This window comes from Microcaecilia unicolor, chromosome 7 (genome assembly GCF_901765095.1).
Source record: "Microcaecilia unicolor chromosome 7, aMicUni1.1, whole genome shotgun sequence".
Taxonomy (NCBI): Eukaryota; Metazoa; Chordata; class Amphibia; order Gymnophiona; family Siphonopidae; genus Microcaecilia; species Microcaecilia unicolor.
The window spans coordinates 100,856,509-100,874,099 of NC_044037.1; the positions used below are offsets into that span (position 1 = coordinate 100,856,509).

Sequence of the window (17,591 nt, forward strand, 5' to 3'; positions counted from 1 at the left end):
GCAGCTATGCCCCCCTCTTCATGCTGGCCCTCTGCATGCTGCAGCCATGTCCTCCCTTCCGAGGGCTTGCTGTATGACAAATCACAAGTCTAAGGGAAAAGAAGGAGGGGAAGCTCTTACATACCTGACTGCCCATAGCTAATTTAAGCTCTAGCACTGGGAGGTGGTGTGGGGAGGGCACTAGAAAATCGAAATGGAGGCTCACGAGAGGGTGGAGGGGGAACAGGCATCCTTGCATGGGCACAAAATGGTGGCCGTTCCTGCAAATGGGAAAATCTCTGTGACTTTGGATCCTCATGCTTCCCATGGCTGGGTGCCCATGTTTCCCAATGGAGGTCTACTTGACCTCACAATTCAGCATTGAGGGTTGCCTGTCATATGAAGGACAAAGAGCTAGCAATGTTACTTATCTGATGGCTCCTGCAGCCAAGGTAGTGTCAGCCCCCTTTTCAATACAGTCTGCACTAGGGATCTCTCCCTCTCTCTGCGGCCTGGTGTGCACAACTGTTCAAACCTGCCTTGCCTCGGGAACCCCCAGCACCCAGGTTCTGCTGTCTGCCATACAAACTTCATTTAAAAAATGAAATCACCCCCCCCCCAAAAAAAAAACAAAACAAAACCCAAAACTATTCTTGCCAGACTTCCTAGTTGCCCAAATGCCAGAAGGGGGGAGGGGAGAGGGAGAGAAGCTGAGGAAAAAAAACCTCAACAGGAGAGCCCACAGACCCTCTTCTCCAACCAGGGAAGGATCTTATGCACCAAGGTTTTGAGGTCCTTCCTCTCTCAAACCCATTTCTGAACAGCAAAACCACTCAGGGAGTGGACAGGTGGACCTCCAACCAGGGGAAGGCAACTTTATCAGGAACATAATCCTGGGAGCTCAAACCAGAATCTGGCTTGACCAGGGAAGACACCTCAGACACTGGAACCCTGGAAGCCTAGCACTTGTTCTGGAGTGACGTAGCAGATCTGCCATCTGCTGGAGACAGAGAATACATTGGCATACTTGTGCTTTAACTCTCCTTATACTACTGTCTGTGTCTCTATTTGCTGACAGAGTGACATAAATCTATACATCTGGACTGGTCTAGCACGATGGGGAGGAAACAGGAGATTTTACAGCACATGCCCCCCCCCCCCCCCCCGTCCTGCTTCCCTCTCTTCCTCCATCCCCAGAGCAATCCATTCCTCCCCCTTTCCCACGGCAATGTAATGTAATGTAGCTTTTGTATTCCGTCAACTCCCAAAAAAGGTTCAAAGTGGATAACAAAAAGGAACACCATAAACAAAGAACTATGACAGACAATTTCTAAGTTTTTCCAGAAAGAATAATAAGAGATAGAGGTTCTCAAATCCTGTGACCAAGAATGCCAAAATTGGCATTGATAAATTGAACTTTCCAATATTTTCTTATATCAAACACCAGAAAAAAAGGTAGAAAAAACAGGAGGCATGAATCTCTAGCTTTAGAACTTCTAGAATAGGGAGAAAACGAGAATCAACCAAGCAAATACTCAGGAGTAGAACCACTATTACGCATGCTAATTGAAAAACAATTTGAGTGACTAATCAAAGCAGGAGTAGCTCTGTCAAATTTCTTTAAACAGAAAATTATTTTTGTGGCCGTATTCTGAAAAATTTGGATCTTAAGAGTATAATTTGGCTGTGAGAGAACAATAGAGGCTACTCACAATAGTTTAAATGCGCAAATCTCTTTCATGAATATTCATTGTGGATATCCTGAAAACCTGACTGGCAAGGGGTACTCCAGGACAGGACTTGGGAAACACTGATTTATAGCAGCTCTCATTCAGCAGCTCAGTATTCAATGTTTTCTCTGCCAACACAGCAACAGCAAGCAACTTCAAATCTCATAGGGTCCGCAGCAGAAGTATGAGCAGTGAGATCTGAATTTGTCATAGACTTGATGTTGGCAGAGAAGAAACAGCACGGTCAGTTGATGCACAGCACATCTGGCTCCAACCACTCTACCTACATGCTTGAGGCATGGCAAAACTCCACTGTTTAATTCAAGTACCAACAATGTACACACCCTCTCAAGTCTTGTACAAGAGGCAGTCTTCCAAAGCAGAGACTAATGTGGGAAACTTGGCAGGTTTGCTTTGTCACAACTGAGGAAAAGGCAAGTAAGGAGAAAGAGGCATGAGGTAAGACTGAAATAAAGGGAGACAAAGGTGACTGCTATAAAAAGGGAAAAGAGTGAAGGTAAAATATACAGAAAGCCTGGGACACTTTTCTTAAAGGGGAGAGAACAAAAAGATATGGGATGGACTCAGATATACTCAGGCAGGGATGCTTGGGAGTTAAAAAATAGATGGTAGACACACAGACCATTTATTTAAAATTATTTCTAACTTGACTATTCCCAGGACCTAATGACGAACAAAACACATAAGAAATAATTCATAATATACATAAATCACTTAAACCAAAAATAAAATAATCACTAACACTCCAACCATAAACCATATTCTCTAGAGGCACTCCTATAGACATGCATACAGAAACACCCTGTACCTGCTCTTCTTCACACTTACCCAGATTTGTCCTCTCCCACATCTTCTTCAATAGGTACTGCCAGCATGGGGCGAATCCCCATCTTCCTCAGTTTTTCCATGCATTGCTGAATCTCTGACAGGCTCTCTCCAGCCACAAACTGCCCATACACAGAGGCTCGCATTACCGCCTCAAATATCCGCTGGCCCACAATTCTCCTACCAAATTTCATCATCTGGGATACAGGGCAAGAGAAAGGAGACTAGTTTGAAAGATAGTGTGTGAGGGGAAGGAGAAGATGACAGATGCAATATGGCAGATGGCACGGATCACATTAGAGGCCGGCGAAAGAGAGAATGATAAAAAGGAAAGATGGAAGAAAATTGGAAGACTGTAAGGCAGGAAGAGGGAGAAAGACAGTAGGTATATGTAAGAACTCACTGACAATTTCAGGATCTTGATATTCCCAAATTCCCCTTCAGCCCCATTATAGGACCATCCTCCCTTTCTCACACACTGGATGCACTTTTGACACTACTCATAGACTCCTTTTTTGTGTTATTCCCCTGACCCTTACCTTCAGGGAGTTGTTGACCAAGGTGGGGAAGGAGCAGAGGCGAAATATGAAGAGTCCCCGAAGGATCTCCCAGTTGCTTTTCAGCCGAAAGACCTTTCCATCATTGAAGTTGATTCCAGCACCAGATGGTTCTAGTGTTGTATAGAGAACAGAATGGGACAAGGGAGGTCTGAGGGGAAGTGACAGGCAGCACAGAGAGGGGAGTCTTAGCACATCCCTCTTTAGGGGAGCTACTAGAGCCAACATAGCTCAACAAGTCTATGGAACAGATACAAAATTCTTCCTTAAAAAGCCCCAGTCTGTATTTCCTTTTTACAACCTGTTGCTTCCTGCGTCGTTTGCCTTCACATATTCCAGTGCCTGCTGTTAAGTCCCTTTTTCTTTTTTTACAGGAACCAGCGTCTGATATTTTGTCTTTCTGTCCCCCTTGTTGGTTCAACTGCCTGTTGTCTCATCTCTTTGTTGGGAGGACCAGAGAACAAGACAACTGAAAAGGATGGATGAATTTTGAGACTGAAAGTTTACCATATTACTCAACGGGAAAAGTGTGCATGTGTATTTTGGGGGAAGGTGGAAAAATCAATATGCAAATCTCAAAGATGCCGATTGGCTAATGGGAGAAGGCAACAGGCATGTAGACAGATCGCATCAAGAGATGAGATGTATGCTGGAGCAGATAGACAAGGAAGATCTCTACTTCTTGGAGTTCCAGATGCTGCTGAAGCCTTTTATTATAGACGTGTTATGCCTCTCTTCCCTCAACTAAAGTTTCTGACTTATGTTTCCCCAAAACCCTGTTCCCGACACTGCAGGATGAACTTTGGAAGCTAAAAAGTACTGTATCCATTACCGAGGGCTAACCAATGGGTTAATATCAATCAGTCATTAACAGGCTTGCTTAGCTGGAGGACTCATGAGACAGATAGCAAACAGAAAAACGTGGATAAACAAACTGAATGGGAGGTCTAGTGGTTTTGAAACCCAGGCTCCCCAGTTCCAGACTCAGAAAGATGAGATGAGAGCCTTCATTCCCCTTTCCTCCTCTATTCTTTCCAACCCACTAGAAGTTGAAAAGAATTACATAACTAGGGTCAGAAATGAATGTATGTCTGGCCGTAAAATCTCTCCAAAAATGTAATGGGATTAATCTTGGTACATAGGAAAAATAGGTAACCCCCCCCCCCCCCACCCCCCAATTCCAAAAAGAGACTAGAATGTCTGTCTGGAGGCAAAATAACTTTCTGAAATTTTAAAAGAATGGAATGAAATGAAATTTGGCATGAAGGAAAAAGACTAGAGTTTGAAAATGGGCCATATCAGATTGAGGGATCCAGAAAAATGACCCCCTCAAAATAGGGCCCAATTCATTAGGTGTCCCGGCTTCTGTAGCATAGAAACAGTGTGAAATGTAGCAGACAACAGGGTGAGGCAGTTTAAAGGATGGAATTCCCCACTCTTCCAAACCTCCAAACTACCCCCCTTACAACTGCTCCACCCCAAATTACTGTTACAGCCCAAAAACTACCCACTCCAACTGCCACACTACCCTGCCAAAAATTACTCCCTAAAAAACTGCTACACTACTCTGCATACTGCCTCAACACCTCAAAATAGAGAATGACATGGGAACAGGAACCCACAGTAACTGCAGGGATAGGGACAGGGACAAAGCCCACAGGGACAGGGTGGGGATGGGGACAGATCCCACGGAAATGGGGCGGGGACAAACTTTTTCCCCGTGTCACTTTCTACTTTGAAGCCTGTTAATGAACTGGACTGTTATTTATGTTTGATTGATATAGATGACAATATTTTTATTTTTTGGAAAAAAACAAGCAAACATGCTGGCCACAGCTAGCAAAATCCTGTACATCCTGCTGCCAGCACATCTTCTAAAAAGACATCTTCTATTGCAGGAGGGACTGTGGAAGACAGGAGAGCTAGACAGATTGTTGATGATTTATTAATCCACAGATTAAAAAATCATAAGTGCTTCATAGTGCATATTTCTCCCCTCTAGGGCATACAGAACAGGTTGTATTTTGTACCCCTCGACATTTTAACAGGGTGGATTAGGATTCCTTGGGGTAGTAGAAGTCAGCTATTATTGGGGTTGGAAGGGTAGAGGGTGATGGTGGTGGGCAGGTTTATTATAGTTGCTCATTGTTATTATTGTTTTCTGTTTGTAATTTATACACAACAGTTGCACAGCATATTGTTCCTTTTTATACTTTGATAAAAAGATTGAAATATAAAATCGTAGTGTTCGAGGCTTCTGCAGATGAGAACATAGCGGGGACAGAACCTGCGGGGACGGGATGGAGTTAGAACCCATGGGGACAGGGACAAATTTTATCCCTGTCATTCTCTACCTCAAAAATATCCCCTGCACCTACCACAGCACCACCCCCTCTAAAACTACTCCTTGTAACTGTCCCTTTCATCGCACAAACTACTCCAGGACCTATACCCCAGCCTATCCATAACTGACAACACTCCACAAACTATTCCAACCTGAAGAACTACCCCTTGCAACTGCCCTACCACTCCACCAATTGTTCTGTCCCCAAAACTTGTCCTCCACATGCTCTGAGCAGGGCCAGACTAAGCCATTGGTAAAGTTTGCAAATACTGTGTGTCTTGTTTATAATTTGTGTGTTCCCACCACCTATTCTGATCTCATACACCCCCAGACTGCTCTTACACAGTCCAGGAATTAACAAACTCCATAATCAGAAGGACTCGCTGGGATATAAGAAGATAGTTTATTTCAATCTTACCAATAGCAACACAGGCAAATCAGGTATTCTTATGATGGAGCAGCATTACATGACACGTCTGTCACCCACCTTCTCTTGTAGCCTTCCTTCTGTTCTAATACCCTTCTGACTCCCATTTTTATACCACTTTCACCCTATTCATTTCAATGGACCCTAGCTTTGTCACCAGGGTTCTTGGACCTTATCAATTGATCAAAATGACTTCACATACTATCAAGCTCTAAGTATAAACAAGATATGCTCAGATCGCATCTTATTAGATGACTGCATTTTCCCCAAACTTTCCCTAGCCCCCTCCTTTGGATGTTCTCACCCGGGGTGCAGCTGACCCAGTACTATCTCTACATAACCATAGCAACTCTTGCTCATGACATCTTGTAGGTGCCAGTCTTAGGATTGTAGACAAAAGCAAATGCCCTCTCCCTTGCTAGCTCTCAATTACCTCATTTCAGCACTTGCTAAAGTGAAATGTAACTGTGCCAAAGGTGATCTCTGATTTTTACAAGCTAGCTCTCTTTTGTATCAGAGATGATTTTGATTTTAAGAAGCCTAGCTCTTATTATGAGCTATTGGCCTGTATTTTACTGAGAGCAAGGGCTAGCATAACTCTTCAGTCTACATGTTTAGGAGGGCATTCTGAGATGTATTCAGGACTTGGAAGGTCATGATGGCTAACAGTCTGGTTTTGGAGGCAGTAGAAAGATGGGTAATATGTCTGGACATTTTTTCTGAGTTTAACATCTATTTTGTGCGACTGGACTCCACAAGAGATTGCATTACTAGGGTTGTACTGAATATTTGTATTCAATTTAGCCCTGAATACATTATTTGTATTCAGCTGAATAGTAATTTAAATACAAATAATCCACAGCTTTACTGTGCTAAATCCTACTAAAATAAATACTTGGTTTCTGATGTCATGTTGCTTCTTTTATTATTTGTTATGTTAAAGCTCAATGCCAATTATTCGTATTTGGTATTCATATTCAGCCAAATAATATTTTTCATTATTCGCATTCAGCCGAACAGTAAAATGTGCTATTCGGTACAGCTGTACTTTGTACTGTATTGTGCCATCCCTGTGGAACACATTCCCAGCATGTCTTCATCTGGAACTTTCATTCTCTAAATTGAAGGCCACGCTAAAAGCTTATTTAAAACAGCCTTTGGTGAAAATATGGGATGTAGTGTGCTCACTGGGAGATATTAAACTGCGTCTTGCTCTGAATGACTGGAAGTCACCTGTGGCACTTACCTTTAGTCTACGTATTATATTCTACTCTGTGATTGTCTGCTGTCCTCTCTTTCCTATGAAGAATGGAGTCCCTTTCTATATGAAGTTTTAGGTTGTTCACCACCTTATGTCTTCATGAAAGGTAGTATATCAAATGTAATAACCATAAACCATATCTGCAGTCCCAGTGCCCCCCCCCCTCCCAATGTGAGCCTGCCCTGCCTACTTCCAATGGAACTGAACAGCAGAGGCTGTGGGTAGGATCCAGCCAATGCCAAGGCTGTGGAAGCAAAGCACTGCAATACTGCTCCAGTCACAAGAAGGGAGATGGCGATCTGGAGAAAGTTGCCGTGCTGTAGAAGTGAACTACCTGAATGTGATGGGGGGTAGAAGAGAAATGAACCCTCTCCAAAAAATGCCCCAATATATTTATATGAAGTAGAATTTCCAACAGCTGCAGTTTACATTCACTGCAATACAGTGATAAAGAAACTGCACTTTTCAAACAGCTTTTCTCTCTCCCCATCACAGCCACGCAGCAAATCACACACACATGCACAACCTCACATGCAGACACACAAATGCAAGCACACACACACACGATGCTCCTTGTGACCCTGGGCAAGTCACTTAATCCTCCTTTGCCCCAGTTACAAAAACAACTTAGATTGTGAGCCCACTAGGAACAGAGAAAGTGCTGTATATAACACGTAAAATGCTTTGGTTGTGCTACAAAGAGAGTATTTTAAATGTATTACCCATACAAACACGCAAAAACATATCAGCCCACATGCACACACAAACACACGGATATTTACACACATGCTTGCAATACAGAAACAGATAGGTGCGTTTGTGCACAATCATACTGAGCCATGTTCTGCATGCTTTCTCCACTTGTTGAGGTCAGATTCTGTAAAGCAGCACCACCAGCATAAATGGAGCTTTTTTTTTTTTTTAGGGCATATATAAAATTCCACAGCTGACAGGTACTTTTGTTGCTTTTTTTTTTTTTTTTTAAGAGCACAGCACTTCGAGTGCAGATTCAGAACAGTTTTGCACCTCACCACATTTTGGGAGTTTTTCCTGTGACCAGCAGGACAACAAGTTCTCTTGGCTTTGTGTAGATACTGTGAAGCACAGTTACCCTTTCATATGACAAGCCCAAACATTCACAAATGGCGCACTCCCCCCCCCCCCCCCCCCCCTATCTTTCCTGTTCTTCTGTTCCCTGTGTACAATTTTATCTCCTCTTATTTGCAGCAGGCCAGAAAAGCCAGGCAGTAGCCAATCATCTTGCAGCACTTGGGAAAATGGAGGGCTGCTGCAAGATAAAGTTCAAATGCAGAGCACACACCTGGCTCTCATCCCTAATTGCACTGACATCTGTGGGCAAAGGGCAATTCTGTCCTGATATTAGTCTCCTTCAAAAACAGCAGCATCTATAGGTCCTAAGACACCCCTTCAACCATGGGTGGGAAATAACATTGTTAACAAATAATGGTTTCAAGAAGGAGGGAGGCATACACTTCATTCCTTAATCACAACAGATGACACGAGTGTGCTCGATCTTAAACTTTAGCTCTTTATTCAATCATTTATGTAAAGAGAGTAAGAACGCTGGGACCGATCACAGAGGTCAAAAAAGAGCAAGAGCAGTCAGTCGCAAAGTTCTATCCAAAGGCCACCAGCAGAAGTAGAACCCTACTGACAAAGTCACAAAACAGATGTCATCTTGGTCCTTAAGATCACACACATGAATTTTATGATTTATGCCCACCCAGGAAGATTTGATGTCAGGGATGGAGCACTGAAATAAAGTCTCACAAGTAGAGGGTGGAAGGCTTTCAAAAGTGATCAGTATGAGGTCTGAGACTGCTGCTGTTGGCGGTATCCTCTCCTCATGTACCCACCTTCCTTCCGCTGATACCCATCTTTCTGATCTGGAGAGAAAACAGAAGGGGAAACGTGTGAGACACAGCCAATGCAATGCAGGCGAGAGCAGAAAGAAAGATGATGGGGTAGAATAAAAGTTTCTCACTGTGCAGATCAATTTCAGAGAAAAAGTAATTAATAGTTCATGATTGCTCATCCCATCCCCTCTCTTTTCCTCTTCCAAGAGATAACGGAAGCAGCAACGCACACATGAGGCTTGCAGTGCTGTGACTTTACAACAGTTTGTATAAAAGGTCACCAACAGTGCTGCAGGGTCCAAACAAATACACAGGATAAACCCTGGCAATATTATGAGGCCCAGAAAGCACATGATCATGCCAAAGGGTAGGAAACAGCACAATCAGATTGGGGCAATGTGCCCTGGGAAGGATACTGGTGGTGCTGCAGATCAGGACACCATGCAGATAAAATACTAGTAATGCTTAATAGTTAAATGCTAACCAACACCTACCTCGGTTGAAATATCCACCGTATGTACCCTGCTTATGGTCAAATACTCTCTCATTGTTCTCCACTAGGTTGCCCAATTTCTCAGCAAGTTGCAGTGCTGTGTTCTGTAAGGAGGTGGGTTCAGTACGGTGCATCACCACAGTCTGTGTTGGCTGGTCTAGAGATGCCTGAATGTAAAGAAGGAAAATTAATTTCTCTGTACTTCCTCCCCAAGGATCAGACCTTATATTCTGCAATCCTTCCCCTGCACTGCTACCTCATAATCCACCGATTCATCACTTATCTATTCTTTGTCTCACCAGACCAGTCCAGATGCATGGGTTTTACTCCCTAGATGGAAACAGAACAAGAAACTTGAAGGTCTGTTAAAAGCTGTTTCAGAAATTCTTATTAGGTTTATTGTTTAATAGGTTGAATTTCTTGTAAATGATTAATTAGTACTATTTGTTAATGTGCTCTGAACCTATTTGTAGGGATAAAGTGGACTACAAGTATCCATCATTATCAGGTCTTACCCTATAAGATATTGTGCAGCCAGCAGCTCTCCAGTATTCTAGTCTCCAACAGACTGTAGATATACAATGCATAAAGCTGCTAAACACCTTAAGATTTGTGGACAACTTCTATGAATTGGATTGGTAAATCAAATCATTCCTCCCCCCTCCACCCAGTTGAACAAGCCCCTGTCTATGTTAGCCCTTTGGCCTTGTCGAGTGATATCCAGAAGCCCATATTTAAAAGACTTCCTTTGCAAGGCAAGACAATCCTTACCACTGCATTCCTTGAAGTAAATTATTTCTTCACCTACATCTCAATTCACATTTATTAAATAGTGTATCTGACTGAACAGGAGACAGGTAATGGATTGCTGGAGTTATGTTTGTGTATCATTTTTGTTTGATTGTGGTTTTTATTTATTTTTTTGCTGATGTATTAATTGCTGCTATACACCACACAGAATGAACACAAATGCAGTTTATAAATGTAAATAAAGTACGTGATAAAGACTTGTAAATGGAGAAATTAGATCTTACCTGCTAATTTGCTTTCCTTTAGTCCCTCCGGACCGGACCAGGATTGGACTGATGGGTTGTGCTCGCCTACCAGCAGGTGGAGACTGAGAAAAAACTCTGACTCTAGAGAGCCAATAGGAGCCCTGGCCATGTGACCTTAGCCTCAGTATTTGAATAACAAAGCAGGAAAGAAAGAAAGACCTGCTGTGCCGTATGGAATCCTAGCAGCCACAAAGCACTCGGCAATGCCAAGTATCAGAGCTCACCAGCAACTCTCACCAGAGAAGTGGTATGGCCCGATATGTATTACAGCTCACCAGCAACTCTCACTAGAGAAGTGGTATGGCTCACTTGTACTATAGCTCACCAGCAACTCTCACCAGAGAAGCGATATGGCTCACATGTAATATAGCTCACCAGCAACTCTCCCCAGAGAAGTGGTATGGCTCACATATAATATAGCTCACCCGCAACTCTCACCAGAGAAGTGGTATGGCTCACTTGTCTTATAGCTCACCAGCAACTCTCACCAGAGAAGTGGTATGGCCCACTTAAGATTTTATATATATTCCATCAACTGAGCTTACCAGCAACTCTCACCAGAAAAGTGGTAAATCATATTTAAGATTTTATAGATATTCCAGCAACTGAGCTCAGCCACAACTCTCACCAGAGAAGTGGTATGGCGTATTTAAGGTTTTATAGATAGATTCCAGCAATTGAGCTCACCAGCAACCACCAGAGAAGTGGTATAGACCACGTAAAGTTCTGTATATATATAGTATTGTGTTCCACGAATCGTAAAGGAATGAATACACTTCCTACTGAATACACTTCCTACTTAATAAAAGAAGCTAAAGAGTAGAGAGAACATGGGAGGGGCCTGGTCCGGTCCGGAGGGACTAAAGGAAAGCAAATTAGCAGGTAAGATCTAATTTCTCCTTCCTTAGCGTCCCTCTGGACCGGACCAGGATTGGACTGATGGGAAGTACCAAAGCAGTAATCTGAAGGGAGGGACCCTATGAAAACTGCAGAGAAATGTTCATGCTGCATAGGCCACCTGGCGACAACTAACATGTAGTGTGTCCCAATGAGCAAAATAAAATGAAACTAGGACTAAGTTGCCAACTTACCAATGTGCACCGAGAGCACCAAAAATCGCCGTAGTAAGAATAGAGCCCGCTTCTGAAGTTGTGGAATATGTTGTAATACGCTGTGGAACTGCCCTCTCAGCGAGAAGAGAAATAGACATTCTCATTTCCTTGATCCTTCGCGATATAGCGGGTTAGAAACAATGAAAAACTTTTACGCCTACTGGCTAGAAGGACAAAACCAATAAGAAAAAACCGATTGGGAAAGGTGAAAACTTTAAACTACAGCAGACCGAAAAGAAGTTACCAACCGTAGAAGTATTCCACACATAGATCTACTTGCTGCAATGGCTACTGGGAAACACTGCTTGAAGAGGAAAACTTTATAGAAAAAGTTATGGCTACTAGAAAACAGAACTTTAAGAGTCTGTTCACCTAGTTCACCTAGCTGGTGGACGAAGCGGGAGGTACAGGTGCAGGACTCCTTTAAGAAACCGCTTTCACAGTGGATGCTGCATAAGCGTGCGGTTGTCAAAAGTATCATGCATCACTGATAGAGCTGCCAAATGAACTCTAATGGATGAGTAAGACAGACAAGATTTCGCAAGATGCAGAAGATATTCCAAAACATGCAAAATGGATACTGTTTGTGGAATGAAGTGGCGAGAGGAGTACCACAGAGTGAACCGTCGCCACTTTGATTCATAGGACTTTAATGTAGATTTCTGTCTGGAAGCAATTAAAACTTGAAGTACTTCCTGCGAAAATATCAAAGATGTTGCAGACCCAGTAACCACGCCATAAGTTTGAGTGACTGGGGGTCCGGATGTAGAAGGGTGCCTTGGTTCTGCGTAAACACCTAGTGAGATGATGGAAGAAACGCATAAAGAAGGCTGAAAAACCCCTGCTGGACGTTGGCATCTGTCCCTGTCTCCGTCAAGACTGTTGCTGAACGGAAGAAGCAAGAAATGTTCGTGAGCCTGAAGGCAAAAAGAGATAGCCCTGAAGTGTCGCAGTGAGGAAGTAAGGCTGAAAAAATGAGAGTCCATTCACCTAAATGCAGGGTGACACAACTAAGAAAAAATGAGTACAAACTCAAGAGTATACTCTTAACTCCTCCTTGGCGGATGACATAACCCATTGCCATGGCAAGGGCCAACATAGCTCTCTCCGCCTTGTTTGTCAGTAGGGAAAACAAAATTCACCCGAAGGTAAAACGAATTGCTGAGGTCCCCCAGAAAAAATATATATACAAACAAGCTTCTGCCAAAAAGTGTACTGCACGAAGTATCCCAATGACAGAACTAAGGTTCTTGAGATAACTAGATGACACTTAAATAGCGCGATTGATGACCCTGAGATTCGCAATAGGATGAAGGAAAATTCCTTCTTGGGCATTAGAAAGTAAAATTGCATTCTGCAGAATAGAGCGAGGAAATGGCCGAAGGCCCAAGGTCACCAAGAAAAATATAAACTGGGATGTTTGCAGAGGAGACAAAAGACTGTGCGCCAACCTGACTAAACAAAGCGAAAATCAGAGATATCTGATGAGAGATCAAATGAGAGATCAAATGAGAGGCCTGGCTACAATCACCACCCAACCTAGAGACTGTAAGAAATGCAACACCCGGTGCGTGACCTGAGAACTCTGCTGATAAGACTTTCTCCAATTAGGCAGTCGTCTAGGTAAGAATGAAATGACCCTAAGAGCGCAATGAACATCCTCTTAGATCTATAAAAGAACGGAAGAGAGAGTACTGCTGAAAATGACCGGTTAATGCATAAGCAAAAAACTAGCCATTCTCTGGATCCTGAGGAGAAGAGGAAGGGTGACCAAGGACACCAGTTAAATAGGGCTACAAACTCCAACCCTATCTCTATGGCGTTCCATAGTTGGGTAAGTTCTGAATATAGAAAGTTCTGAATATAGGAGTCCACCAGCTATGGTAGTACGCTCCGGACAGAAATAAATTGTCCCAGTATGAACGTCTGATTCACCGGCCTGTAATTTCTTGGATCTCCCTAATCCACATACCACTAATCCACGTACCACGGTCATGCGTCCTCCCTCACTGAGATGTAGATTGTAAGCTCCTTTGAGCAGGGAACGTCCTTCTTTGTTAATTTGTACAGCGCTGCGTAACCCTAGTAGCGCTCTAGAAATGTTAAGTAGTAGTACCAGACTCACACCCAATAGATATGAATGTTGAGCTTGTTTCAGGTTAAAACACCGAACCTAGGCCCAGGGTCCCCGGTGTTCCTAGTGGTGAACAGCCATGGCAAATATTGTATGCGTTAGTTTGCAGAATTACTGCAAAGCCTTGCTTTTGGAGCAGAGATTTCTGTTCGATACTCTCGTGAGAGGTTTTTTTTTTTTTTCTTTAATGCTGTTCTGGCTGTAGAAAGGTGGACATTTGAGCTTCCCCAGAATGGCAAAACTTATGTACCTATGCCCATTAGATATGAATGCTGGACTTGATGGACTTTAGGCCTTACCCAGCATAACCATACTTATGTACCTATGGTATAAATACACAGGAAGTGAGTGAATCCCCTTCCAATTGAAAGAACACTCTGGAGTGAAGGCGCATAGAATGAAAATGAAAAAGGACAAACTTGGAAATTACCTGTAACGAAAAAAGTGAAGTTGTGCCACAGCCACTTGGTGAAGGCAGTGTAGACAAGACTGTATCTGAATTCAAGAAAGCTTGATATAACATCAGGTCTCTAAGGAAGAGGAAGAGATAGCAGATGGTATGTATAGGCATACTGGACCAAACCAGGATGTTTATAATCTGCAAAAGGTTAAATTGATAGAGTAGAGACAAACACGAGTAGATGGTTTGAGGACCGTCCACTATCTTTAAGTGAAAGGATGACTTTATTCTCTAAGTGACCATATGTCCTGTAAAAACCAGAAGAAAGCTAAATTGAAATATGAGAGGCTTCAAGGCAGTTGGAAAAGAAGGGAAGACATGAATAAAGCATGCCTGCTAAGGCAGCTGAGTGACTGGGAGCTTGGTAGACAGGACTGTCCCTCAGAGAATATGAAAGAGCTGATATATCCCCATGGCATCTGAACAATATACTGTATGCCTCTAGAGAAGGCTTCTTAAAGTCGGAAAAAGAAAACACTGTATAACACTACAGCCATTGAGAGTGTCTGTTAAGTTCTTAAAACACTATATAACATCATAGGCATGGAGTAAAATGCTTGAAAGGAACTAAGATATTATGGTCAGAATTGCAAAGTACCAATCAATTGACTCTTAGGCAATGTAGTCCTATTCACCAGGGAATGAGAAAGACAGAAATTTACTCTATGCCTATAGAGAAAGTTTCTAAAGTTCTTAAAACACTGTATAATACTACAGCTATTGAGGAAAATGCTTGAAATGAATTATGATATTATGATAAGATGTAGATTTTCCACCAGGCAATGAAAAATGACTGAGCACCAGAAAAAACTAGTGTTAACAGCCCCGTGATACATAGAAATTTAAAACAAGAAAAGCTTGTTATATATCCATATATGAAAGGAGCCCCCTTTTCAACCAAATATTGCCTGCTGATGTGAAGAGCATTTTAGAATACGCCGTTCAGCACATACAAAAGTGTACACATCTTGGAGCCGAACTGCTCTATGAACTGCAGCCTTACCTTCAGCAGAGAGATCCCCGACTGATAAGATGGAGGGAGAAACAAAATGGCCGCCGTTCGCTCCACTGGCCCTGTGGCGATCGTTGACAGCGCGCCCGACACCTCCGAACAAGCGGAGCCCAGTGGAACGGCGAAGAAACAACAGCCGGCGAAAAAGGCCCCGAAAAAACTGGAGGCAGCACCGGACCCGAAGAAACCTTGAAGGGAGAGCAAAATTTACACGTTCCGGCTGCGTGAACTGCGCGACGCTGACCGACAGCAGCTGTTTGAACTTTTAAGCCATATCGGAAAAAACAGGTGGCCGCGCTTACGCGGTTCGCACCTTTCTTTCTTTTTTTTTTTCATTTGTTTAAACTGCCGCCGCCAAAACGCAAGAAAATGGAGGAAATTAAATCTGACGAGAAAAATCGCTGTTTAAAGTCACAGATACTGAATTATTTTCTTCTGTTTGTTTTTTTTATTTTTTTATAACCCCTCAATCATAATAAAACACTGGAGCTGCCTGCTCGTTAGAAGTCTGAGGAAAGAAAGGCTGCTTCTTTGAATTTCCTTTTATTTGATTTAATTCTTTTAAAGCAGCTACCTGTTAAAAGTGGCTGCCTCTCCCAAAGACGGTACACCTTTCCAGAGAAAGGGACGGCCCTTCCCTGCTAAGCCAGGGAGATGGGGAGGAAGGGGGGTGGACTCGAGACACCCGAGTTTAACACCCCCGAGGCTGTCAAAGAAAGAAGAGAAAGGAAACCCTGTCAAGCCTCTAAATAAGATTCCAGGCACAGAAGAATTATCACAAATATCTGTAATATCTAAAGAGAAAAGGAGAGAGACTAATGGGCTCACTTCCTACCTGCTGGGAGACTGAGAAAATACTGAGGCTAAGGTCACATGGCCAGGGCTCCTATTGGCTCTCTAGAGTCAGAGTTTTTTCTCAGTCTCCACCTGCTGGTAGGCGAGCACAACCCATCAGTCCAATCCTGGTCCGGTCCGGAGGGACGCTAAGGAAATTAAGGTTACTGTTAGAAGCTGAAAGCAGAGCAGTTTATTACTACTGAGAGAGAGAAAAAAAATCCTTTGTGGGACCTGTTTCCTCAAGATTTATTTTTCCTTGTTAGCTTCAACCTAACACAGCACTTATTCTTGGGTTGCAAGGATCAACTGTCCACATTTAGAAAAGAAAAAAACACCCCCAAAACATCCTTGCACCCTCAGCTTGGGAGAAACCCAAGGAAGGCTTTCTATATCTTGCTTGTTCATGGAGAAACTGGGCTTATTTATCTGTACTGGATGTTCTGTGGACAGCAGGATAAACCAGCCCCATAGACCCTTCCTGCCTTTCTTTACAGTTGAAGTCAACTAAGCTTTCGAATGGACTGAGGGGGTGGAGAGAACAGGCACATGCCCAGAGAATATTTTAGACACTTCTGAGTGTGGGGAGAGTGGATCCAACTGGCACCGTCAGAGATGACAACACCCTCATGTAACTGATCATATCCTGCTCGTCCAGAGAAAAAAAGCCATCCCACACAGATCGCAGCAGTGGGATGTTTTAGAAGATGCATTCAACTTCTCCTCCTCCTTCAGCTACCCTGTTGCAGATGCATAAGAGATCCACCTCTCTGTCATTTTTCAGAATATGGCGAGTCTATCTAGTCCTAGTATAAGGAATGGGGGTTGGGTGGGGCAGAGCTTCTGCCTTTCAGGCAATTGTCTGCTTAAATCTTGGCCTCTTGGTAGAAGGGGTCTGCATAAGGGACTGACAACTGAAGTCTCTGGAAGTCCAAGTGGTGGTATTTGCGTTTTATAGGGGACAGATAAAAGGGATTACCTTTATTGGCACATCCGATGCATCATGAGTTTTGAGAGGGATGAAGCATATTCGTCCACCAGTAGGAGGTGGTACCTTCTTGAGACCTCAATATAGTGCTTCAGCTATTGGCATCTCCTCCCTTTGAGCCCCTGCAATGGGTGTCTGTGAAGGACTTGACAAGGCCACCTTTTAAGTAGCAATCTATTCTGAGAGAAATTTTGGAACTGCAGGGCCCTTTCCTGTAGGAAACTCTTTCTTTTGGTTTCAGAAGCAGGGGTCTCTATTATGCTCTCATTCCTGCCCAAGCTGAATCAAGTGGTGTGTCTGCCAGCCTTCAAAAAAAAAAAAAAAAGTTTCAGGAGCTTGCACCTTCTGGATATTCGTAGGGTCAACTGCACCATCTGAAGGTTATGAATGATTTTGGAAAGTACAACTATTTTTTGTTCTATTCGGAGGTCCAAGAAGAGGACACATCGAGTCTACAATGGCTAGATGGCTCGAAGACTCAT

General features: G+C 43.1%; 2 protein-coding genes across 3 annotated transcripts in view; both read right to left on the reverse strand.

The window, feature by feature from the left end:
* Positions 1-3,892, reverse strand: part of PRODH2 (proline dehydrogenase 2) — a 34,013-nt gene extending 30,121 nt beyond the window's left edge. The window contains exons 1-2 of one of the 2 annotated variants that reach the window (XM_030209741.1): positions 3,095-3,892; positions 2,559-2,752 (exon numbers count right to left, since the gene is read on the reverse strand). In XM_030209741.1, coding sequence (XP_030065601.1) covers positions 2,559-2,752; positions 3,095-3,340 — 440 coding nt within the window. In that variant the 5' untranslated portion in view covers positions 3,341-3,892. The remainder of the gene's footprint in view (positions 1-2,558; positions 2,753-3,094) is intronic. The other variant, XM_030209740.1, reaches the window with a different exon arrangement.
* A 4,778-nt stretch (positions 3,893-8,670) lies between these two features.
* Positions 8,671-17,591, reverse strand: part of LOC115473840 (eukaryotic translation initiation factor 3 subunit C) — a 97,801-nt gene continuing 88,880 nt past the window's right edge. The window contains exons 20-21 of the mRNA XM_030208973.1: positions 9,516-9,681; positions 8,671-9,051 (exon numbers count right to left, since the gene is read on the reverse strand). Coding sequence (XP_030064833.1) covers positions 8,966-9,051; positions 9,516-9,681 — 252 coding nt within the window. The 3' untranslated portion in view covers positions 8,671-8,965. The remainder of the gene's footprint in view (positions 9,052-9,515; positions 9,682-17,591) is intronic.